The sequence below is a fragment of the Drosophila serrata genome, unplaced genomic scaffold (genome assembly GCF_035046125.1).
Source record: "Drosophila serrata isolate PLE 108 unplaced genomic scaffold, ASM3504612v1 contig_30, whole genome shotgun sequence".
In the NCBI taxonomy this organism is placed as follows: domain Eukaryota; kingdom Metazoa; phylum Arthropoda; class Insecta; order Diptera; family Drosophilidae; genus Drosophila; species Drosophila serrata.
In genome coordinates this window covers 1146619-1156960 of record NW_028256928.1, presented here as the reverse complement: position 1 = coordinate 1156960, position 10342 = coordinate 1146619, and the positions used below count along the sequence as shown (strand labels likewise).

The 10342-nt window shown below is 45.1% G+C and overlaps 2 protein-coding genes across 3 annotated transcripts in view; both read right to left on the bottom strand.

Moving 5' to 3' along the window:
* Positions 1-322: 322 nt before the first annotated feature.
* LOC110176592 (uncharacterized) lies at positions 323-1924 on the bottom strand. The gene has a single exon (XM_020943008.2). It carries the CDS (start codon positions 1922-1924, stop codon positions 1247-1249), a length of 678 nt encoding a protein of 225 aa, XP_020798667.2. The 3' UTR covers positions 323-1246.
* The window catches only part of svp (COUP transcription factor 2), a 28828-nt gene continuing 18808 nt past the window's right edge, over positions 323-10342 (bottom strand). The window contains exons 3-5 of one of the 2 annotated variants that reach the window (XM_086833500.1): positions 8918-9469; positions 2812-2969; positions 323-2254 (exon numbers count right to left, since the gene is read on the bottom strand). In XM_086833500.1, coding sequence (XP_086689626.1) covers positions 2138-2254; positions 2812-2969; positions 8918-9469 — 827 coding nt within the window. In that variant the 3' untranslated portion in view covers positions 323-2137. Of the gene's footprint in view, positions 2255-2811; positions 2970-3049; positions 9470-10342 lie in introns of those variants that run through there. The other variant, XM_020943007.2, reaches the window with a different exon arrangement.

The window sequence follows — 10342 nt, the reverse complement described above, 5'->3', positions numbered from 1 at the left end:
CAGCTGCATCCATTATTTATTATCAGTAGATTTACATTATTGAATACCTCGGAATCACACTTAATATGTATTTACACGCGTTTACGTGATGCATTCAGTAAGCAATTGGATTTTTTGCAATATTTATTTAGACTTAATTTGTATTTCATGCTATTTACACAAGTTCTGTTCGCATCATTGTTCCGTTTCTGTCAATGATTTATTAATACGCAAATTGTAAATGTTTTTTTTCGATTACGAATCTTATATACAGTTTGGAACGATGTTCCCTCCCATCGAAAGAGGATACTAAAAACTAAAAATCAAACGCAATACGAGGGGATTTCATTATAAACGCAAATTTTTATTATTACAAAATATAGAAAACGTTCATACTCTATACACATAAATAAGATAATGCTTAGGCTTAAGAAAAAATCGTTTAAGAAACTGAAACTTGCACTGAGCTTTTGTGTTTTACTCGTTTTGATTACTAAATAAAAAATTCGCTAAATTTTGTATTCATATTCAAACGATACAGGATGCCCCCTTGGCGGCATCTTTGAGATGCACGTGGGAGGGGAAAACTAGTCGAGAATTGAATTGAATTTTAAATTTTACTTAAAGTAAAAATAAAATTGCTAAAGCACACATAAAAAATTGCCACACATCAAGTAAACATAGCTTAAAATTTTTGGTATATTTCTGCAAACCACTGGGAGTAGAGTTTCATCTATGCATTCATATATGTATATTCGTATATATGCTACATTACATATATAAATATTTCAACTAACTTTATGTTTTGTCTTTTGAGAGGATTACGGAGATGTCTCTTTCGTCTTTTCCATCGACTTCCTTAACTTGTTCAGCTTTTCGAAAATTAAGTAGAACTCAGTGCCATTTAAATATTATACACATTTATATATAAAGACATTGTGTGCCGCCATTATTTTTGGGTTTTAACTTTTAAAGTTCTCTGGTATTTGTTCAGCTGAGATTTTCCAGCTGTGGCGGCGGCCTAGAGAAAAATTCAGGTTTTCCGTTTTCAAGGGAACTATGTACAAAATTACAAGAGAAACAAGTATTGGAAAATTACACAATTAAGCTACGCGCTTTTTCACTTTTTTTTTTACATTTTTTGATTTAACTTTTTTTTTTGGGAAGGGGAAGGTGTGAAAGGGTGTTGAGGGGGCGGTTTTTGAAGGTGGCGGGGTATCTACAAGGTTGCTCTTTAGCCCCATTTCTAGATGCATAAATAATTACACTACTTGACATCCACAATGAGAGGAACTTCGCTGATATCGATTAAATTTGGCGGCGATTGCTGCTGTTGCTGTTGCTGCTGCTGCTGATGTTGCTGCTGCGGCGCCACGGCTGCTGTTGCAGTCGCAGACGATGTTGCAGTGGCCGTGGCCGTTGGCGTCGATGAGGCAGATGACAGCGATCCGGCCGAAGACGAGGAGGGTATGGCCGCGGTGGCCAGGTGATGATCACCGCTGCTGCCGCTGTTGCTTGCCAGCAACATGCGCTGGTGGTGCTGTTGCAGGCACTGATTTGCATTGACTGCAGCGGCGGCCATCATCATGGTGGCGGCATCGCAGTAATTAGACAGCATCGTTGTGGTGTTCACCGCGGATGTTCCCGCTGTCGCCGGTGTCACATATGCGCTAGTTGGTGTGGCCATATAATCGGCGTTGCTGTTGCTGTTGCTGTTACCGTTGTTGCTGCTGTTGCTGTTGCTGCTGCTGCTGTTGGTGTTGTTGCTGCTGCTGCTGCTGTTGCCGACACCGCCGAAAAAAGTGCCTGAGCTCATATGATTGCCGCTGTTGTTATGGCTGTAGTTGTTGTTGATCTGCTGATTGCAAATGTTGCCGCCGCCAATGTTACTGTTGTTGCAACCGATGCTGCCGTTGCTGCTGCTGCTGCCGTATGTCGGCTGCATGACAGCAACATTGGCGAGCTGGTCATGACTGCTGGCGACAACGTTGTGACTGCCACAGCCAGCGACTCCGACTCCGACTCCAACTCCGATACCGCCACCGACCCCGAGACCGCCAGGAACACCGCCGCCTCCGCCGGGATTGATGTTGAGCGTTGCAGCCGCCACAGCTGCGGCCGATGATCAAGTTGTTGTCAATTGGCGCCACATCGTGTGTCACATCGAAGGCAGATAGGGCCACGAGAAACTGTTGCCGCTCAGCAGCATGTCCCGGATCAGCGTTTCGATTGGCGTTTTTCCGACTAGACGCACAAAAAACAATTGCTCGATGACCTGAGTAGGGAAAACGAGGAAGAAAATAGAAGAAATATACGCAAATTAAAAAAGGGGAATATGTATCTTATAAAAATCAAACCCTTGATCTTGATTTAAACTTAAGAAAGCAATCAATTTTAATGCTATTATGCACCATTTGTATACCCTTGCAGGGTATTATAATTTTAGTCAAAATTCAGTGAAGGAGTCATTTGCGACCCTATTAATCATATATATTCTTGATCAGCATCAACAGGCAAATCTATCTCTATCTATATCTATCTCCGGAAGAAAAACAAATTTTTTAAAAATTTTCAAATTTTTCAAATTTTATATAAGGGGTTACATCATTAAAATTGTCAAATTTTGGCAAAAAATTTATTTTTTCTAAATGTTGAATTTGGTATGCAGATTTGTTAACCTAACAAAAACTAGCACAGAAACGATTTCCGAATTGAATTTAATGCATTTTTGGCTTAGTTATGATCGATCGAAATGGCAAGGGTATAGAAATTTCGGTTTTCCGATATTATCTTCCTTACTTGTTCTTATATTAAATCAAATATCAAACTCACTTGTGAGGAGACCGTTCGCAGCGATGGCAATCTGAGGAGCAGCTTGCCAAATCTCGTGGGCTGGTTGGGGTACTGTGTCCGGCAGTACTCCTCCAGGGCGCACTGCGACTTCTCTTGCAGGGATTCGATGTGCGTCACGTCGGACAGGCCGCAGGCATCTGCAATGGAGGTAAAAATCGACAATAAGTACACTGAGGATCTACAATGTATCGATGCAAATGCCATACAAGGCTGATACTTTTTCTTTCTTCAGCTATTTTTGAAGGCAGTTCACCTGGCGCCTCCCGAGTGCCTGTCACGTTGAAGTCAGACAAATAACCGAACATCAGCCGATGCCACGCCCACTGAATACAACACAACACAAGAGCCATGGATCGATGACGAAACTGGGAGATTACGTCATGTTCACTTGATTTATGTTCAATTGAAGGCGCTGCGCGTGCTCTACTGCGAACGGTCGAACACTTAAACAGCAAGCACTTGGGTTAATTAAATTCGGGAAAATTGAGCAGCAAAAATAACGCCCTGTCCCTGTCCCAATCCCCGCCAGGGTCCATCTCTTGCCTGATGGCCAGTTAGCCGTGGCATTTAATTGCAGCAATGCTGGATTGCGCATACGCAGCGTGTGCCGCCGAGTGTTAATTGCCAGGCACCAAAAGTTTGCTTATCAATTGCTGCCGTAAACACATCAACAAAAAAATCGCAACGATCGCAACGAGCGGTTCTTCTATTTTTCTCTATTTTTCCTATACTCATATATATTTTGTGTGTCCGACTGTTTGGCTGTTTGAAATTCAAATTAGACATCAGCACTTGTAAATTTGCATAGCTCTAAAGCATTTTAAATGGTTGTGGCCGTCGAGAATGGCGTTTCGAAATTGCATATGAAATTTCGGTTTGCTTAATTAGTCACCGTCACCGCTTAACATGAGGACGGAGGACTCGCAAAGAGGGGATCGCGGAACCGCCAGTTGATATATCATTTTGCAGCCGAGCAGGCTGGGTTAATGATTGGCGATATCATCGTGATTCGGTCTCATATATCCGATTGCCCAGACTGCATGTCGTTAATGGCTCTCCGGGCACGCAACTTCGAGTCCGAATCCGAATCCGAGCTGGCCATAAAAGACAAGTGTCAATTGAAAGCCAAAACCATGGCTTGTTCGCTGTTCGACCTGGGCTCAGAGATAAACAAACTGGCAAATGGAAAACATTCAGCTGCAGTTATCGTATAAATTTCCTAGAGGCCCCCCACACACAAAGCGCTTAAATCAAGTTAAATGATTTGTCGCCGGAGGCAGCAGGAATTCAATTAGCCATTATTAACCATTCGGCCTCATAAACAACGAGCGGCAACGAGCGGGCCAGCGAGCGAGCCGTGGTAACAATCGTGAAGCTCCGGCGATACAAATTAGACATGGTCAGTCTGGCTCAGCTCAGCGAATCACTTCATTGGCCATGGCCATAATTGTCAATTGACTTTCCATTAGCCCGGTCGGTCGATCGCCTGCCTGGATTCGAGATCCGAGAGATCCCAAAATTCGAGAAAGAAAATCATAAGCGCAGAAGGAGGCCAGGCCAGGCCAGGCGCAACATTTTGGTTTCATTGAAATGCATCGGAGATGACGAGGAACGGCTCTGGGATGGGATTTCTCAGCCGAGGAGTTGCATGCTCAAAGTGAAAGACATTCCACTTTCAGGTCGGGCAGCGGAGAAATGCATTACCCAGAAGATCGAAGCTTTCTCGAGGGGATCCGATGCTCCGTCTCCATCTCCATCTGGGCTTTGATTTTTGGCTCCAGCTTTCCAGCCTGTCTTCGATTCGTATTTGTATTTGCTGGGGATTTTGGATATTCGGTTTTTGGTTTTTGGGTTTTCGGTTTTGGGTCGTCGCAGTTACTAACTCAGCTCAGCGAGGGAGAGATCGTGACCGCGTGTTTTAAATGCATAATGACCGTAAAGTAGTTGGTTGGCCAGCCATACATTCGTATCGGGGGAAAAGGAGCACCGGTGGGGGCCAGGAGGGATGTTTAACAAAATTATGAATTGCTGCATTATATTTTATTAGATTTGTGTTCTTTATGGCTCCAAATTCTGGCCGCTCAGTTCGTGCCGCGACCGCCACAAACAGTTATAGCTTTATTTAGTTTTAATAAGGATCGGGTCGCAAGGGGTCAACTGTGGAGACAGGCGACGGCCCAGGCAGTTCCGCTCCATCGACTAAATCTTGGGTAAACACAGAGTGGGAGAGAGAGACCAAACCTAATATCGAACGCGCCCTTAATGATTCCAATCAACCAAGGCCCAGCAGAGTTACTGTTAATTGCCAGACTCTCAGAGCCAGCCCCAGTCCCAGTTTCAGTCCCAAATCCCAGGCCCAAAAGGCACGTCCCAAGGCAATGCAATTTTCAGGGTAAAAGTAGCTCAGGCTTCGGGGCAATGAGCCAGCTATGAGCCAGCGAAAAACACACACACAAAATGTTGGTCAAAAAGTGTGGCCAAGACATGAAAGCTACAACTCTTAACAACTGCAGCAAACGACAGCAATCAGCGGGGCGAAGATGCACCCAGCCAGGTTAAGCCAGGTTTTGGGCCAGGGCTAGGCGAGGCAGCCGGAGGAGCAGACATGTCGTCAATGCGCCGCTGAAGATCTAGTAAGTCTATACCCGGTACTTTACTACCGCGATCGTGTCTCGTCTCCCACAATCTTGGGGCTGAGACCACGGCGACTGTGCAGCGATTGATCGGCTGCAGTTTATGGACTCATGCAGCCAATTCAAATGCAATTGCAATGCAGCTTGCGAGTCGGTCCAGGGTCTTGTGGTCTCCGGTCTCCGGTCTCGGATCTGGCATCTCAAGACTCGGCTTTCGGGTCTCTGGTCTTAGCCAGCGAGACCACGAACTCCATGCCACACACGCCCCCTCAAGAGCCGCGCTTAGCTGATCTTAGCTTGCACCGGAAAAAACCAGAGAAAAACAAAAGCTTCTATAATATCTGGGAATATTTCACCAACTAAATTTTAAATGAAAGGAAATTCTCATGACTTTGGAGAGTCTTTATCGGAAACCTTTCGGTTTTCAAGAAGACAAACATTCCTTGATTAAAAATGGAACTCATTGCAATTACCCGATCACAATCATTTGTTAATAGAACAAGAATACAAGAATACATTTTCAAAATGTAAGTATAACTTCTCAATGTCTTTTGCTTTTCCCCCCGTGTAGCTGTGCTAGCGACACACACAGCGTTTTGGAAATTGTAAAATTATTTTCATTGCAAGTTCGGCCAAGGCCTGGACATGGTCCATTGGCCGACTGGAGTCGGGCTTGTAAGTAAGCGACATAAACGAGTGTTGTATTAATGTTCATAATGTGGTATCTCGACGTCAATAAACGTCGCCACGGCGAGCAGGGGAAATGGCTGGGATATGGCCAGAGCTGAGTCGGCTCAGATCGGCGGAAAAACAATTGCGACGTGGAGTTGGACAGCTGGCTGACACGATCGGAGGAGGAGGAGGAGTGGAGATACTAAGTCAAAATTTCACTTTTCCCTCACCGAACTTAAGCCTGGACTTAATTGCTAACTTAACCTGGGCTACGAAGACAAAGAAAAGCGCTGTTCACTCTATTTGCATACAAAAGTTCCATGATTTATTTCGCGTGGAGGCTAATTGTCGAAAAATAAGTATATATATATAAGGTGGCTTAAAATATGTAAATTATTCGCTTATGAGCTGGTGTGATTTATTTATATTTGTGTGTGCATTTTGTGTGTGTGCTGTGTGTTAGACGTGCATGTGTTTCAGTGTGAGTGTGTTTGTAATCCCAAAGTCCAGAGTTTTGTTGCCACGTGCGGATGAGATTAAATTTTGTTTGTTTTTGTGTGAATAGCTTTTGTTAAAAAATGAAATAAAAATGCGAAAAAGATTAGTTATAAATAAATGGATGTGTGGAAAACGGAAAACAGTAAATTTTGCTGAAATTATGCGTGTTAAAATGACAGAAAAACATCAACCAAATTTAGCGTTTTCCAAAGAGCTGAAATAAAAATATATATTAAAATTTCCTTTACCTTGGGTTATTGTTTTTGCCCTCAAATCTCAATCAGAACGAGTTCATCATTTTAAGAATATCAGGCAAATTTGTAAATAATTGATGGTTTAAATACAAATTTCTTGTGAAGTTTTTAATTATTATGATTTTAAAATTGTACAAGAGTTTTAAGTTATTGTATCAAAAAGATGCAAATATTTTTAGCATGGAATAGAATTCACAGGAAACGATTAAATCATTTTAATTTCTGGAAATCTCTACGAAATTAAAACTAGTTAATCAATGATTTACATTTTCGTTGAGATAAAATTGTCTTTAATTTTATATTGTAAGCAATTTATGAACAAAAAGTTCTGAATAAATGATAAATTAGTTTTCGTCTCATTCAAAATAACAGAGACTAAAACCAAATCACCATTACTATTGATTTAGTTGATATATATTTCATTGAAAACTTGTATTTTAAATGTTTAACTCTTCAATATTTATGTATAAAATCAACTCAAGATTGAAGGTACAAAATAATTATAAGAAATCTGAAAAACCTGGAAAATAATATTCTATGGAAATGCTAACTTTCAAAAATAAATCAAATTTAAACCAAAATGTAGTTTGTTTAAACCAAAAACTAGTAGGATCTCATTTGGTAATATAAGGCAAAAAATAAAGTGCATTTAACCTTAAAGTTCAAGGCTACAAAGCAATGTTAGTAAGTTGGTTAATCAAAAATAACACATAAATATAATATAAGATTTAAATAATAATCAGTGTTAGAAAACCAAAAATAAAGCGAATAATATGTTATACTAGAACTAGTCAACAAGCGATTAAGCATTAGTAATGGATAACGAGTAAAAACACAGGCCAGTATTAGATTTTTGTTTAACAGCAACAGCTTTATATATATATTCTTAAAGTTCTCTTCTCTCCTCCACTATCGATTCTTGGTATTCGGTTTTTTGGCAAAGTTCTCTAGACGAATCTAAGCAGTTACCTCTAGACTAAACTAGACTTAGCGTAAGGCAATAAATAGGTAGATACTAGCAATAGGCACTAAATTAATATACAAGGGCTGACCTCGCGCTATACAGATACAGATACAAAAACACATACGGATACGGATACATTTACAGATAAGTACAAGGAGGGGCCGATTCTGTGAGATCCTACAACTGCCATCTACTGCCGGCCAGGCTGTAAGGCGAATACCTGTAGCTGGGGCTGCCGAAGGACGCACTCCCGCCGCCCGCCGAGTGGGCCAGGGCGTGGGCGTGACCCACTCCCACCCCAAAGGGCGTGCTGTGGTGGAACATATCGAAGGCCGAGCCGAAGGCGGCGCGCGGCGGAGTCTGATAGTGGAACATAGCTGCCGCCGCTGCCGCAGCCGAAGGCGTCTGATAGGCTCCACCCGCCAGCGAGGAGGTCGAGGAGGCGGTCGACACGGATGTCACTGGGACAGAGGAGGGGGGAGCAGCAGGAGCGGGTGCTTGAGCGGATGCCAGCGAAGTACTCAGCGGCGAGGCGGTTAGGTTGCGGGAGGACGAACCGCTTTGCGATTGAGTAGGAAGCGAGGCGCCCAGCCCGCTGCTGTTGTTGTGCCCAGAGGAGGTCTCTCCGCCGCCGCCGCCGCTGCTTGGGGGCGTGGCTTGTGCCTGGGCATACAGGCTGGCCAGAAGATCCACCTCAGAGCTGGAGCCGGAGCTGGTTCCGTTGCCATTCCCAGCGGGCTTGAAGGCGCTACCCGCGGAGGGCACCAAGGTAGCAGGAGCAGCCGCCGCAGAGGCAGAGGCAGAAGCCTGAACCTGCTGCAGTTGCTCCGCCTGCTGCACTGCAGCCTCAACGCCGGCCACGCTCTTCATAAACGCCGCCAGATGGATCGGTGCCTGCTGTGGAGCCTGCGACTCCAGCTCGAGCCGATTGAGCTCGTCCAGGTGCTCTCGAACCACGGCCAGAATGTCGTCGTTGGTCGCCGGGGAGCTGCCCTTGCCGAGCAGTGCTGAAACCTTGGTGAGCAGCGCTGGCACATCCTTGTAAAGGATGTCCAGCAACTTACCGGTGGTGAAGAGCACGATGGCCTTGAGGCAGGAGTACTCCGCGGAGTCGACATGCAGCGCCTTCAGTTTCTCCACCTGCTCCTGGAAGATGCGGATGTGATCCATGAAGGCCACCACACGGTCGGCGGCCATCGGGGAGGCATGTAGGCCGGCGGCCGCCAGGAGCGGCGCCACATGGAGCGGCATGCTGCATTGGCTGGCGTTCAGGACGAACAGCTCCGACCAGACGAGGCGGAGGAGGGCCACCTGGTCGGTCACCTGCAGTTCCGGGAAGAAGGGGATGTTCTTGGCCCACTCGACTGCCGAGAAGAGGAGCCGCGCGGCCAGCTCGCAAATGTTGTCGATGCCCATGATGTTGTTGGGCTGCATGCACTGGCCGTAGCGGGACGTGGGATATGGCTCCGCCCGGAGCAGCAGCGAGATGTAGGAACTAAGGTACGAGTGCCCGTTGAAGCCAGCGATGCCCATGGGGTCACCGTTGGCGATCTGGTACTGGCCGTGCATGCCGGCCAGACCGGGTTGTGTTGGCGGAACGCGGCCACGTTGGACAGCTGAAAGTAGAAGAAGGATGGAACAAAGTTAGTTTTGAATTTACCAAATACCTTTAATATTTAATTTCTAATCTCTATCTCTTCCAAATAATATAAACCACTTTAGAGGCTCTCTAAAATCAAATCCTTGGGAAGGAGTACCCGGCTTTTGTTGCTCTTATTTTGACCGCCACATCACACGCGGCACAATGCGAGGCATTCAGCTCTGTTGGCAAAGCTGCCACGGCACACAATGCCCTGTCCAATCTGGATATCTGAATGTCTGGATATCTGCGATCTCTGACGCATCTCCCGGGAGGGAGAACTGCGTTGTTGCCGTTGCCGTTGCCGAGCGTCCTTTGTCGTAAGTCCGAGACATCGTCATAAGATACTTTCTGCCACCCCAAGGGCTACGGAAGGGGCATTTCAACCCCTTTTGTGCGTGTTGTCGCAACTGCTTAGATATGCAAATTGAACTAAATACTTTCAGCGCATCTCGCGGATACACACACATTCACATGACGTGCATCTTTCGGATACCTCAGCTGCGGACTCTTGGCAGATTTCAAGATGGCAAGGCAGAGCAGAAGGAAATATTGGACAGGTCTTTGCTGTACATATAAACATTATAATTAACAATGTAAATGCTTAACAACGGAGCTAACTGAAAGCTAAGCAGCTAAATGGAAAGTGAAAGGCCTTTTGAACTCTCGGGCCCGGAAACGGCATTTCCCCAGACATCGAGACACTGACATGGACGTGGATCGGACAGGGACATGGCTGTGGATATGGATATCGAATATCTGCTGGAAGTTAAGCGCAGCTTGAACACGCTCTCAAGTGTTGGCAGCTAGTGACATGTGAGCTTGGGGAACTTGAGCACGTGCTGGCGGA

Coding starts and splice junctions, on each gene's coding strand:
- LOC110176592 (XM_020943008.2), bottom strand. CDS start 1,924: ATGCAGCCGACATACGGCAGCAGCAGCAGCAACGGCAGCATCGGTTGC.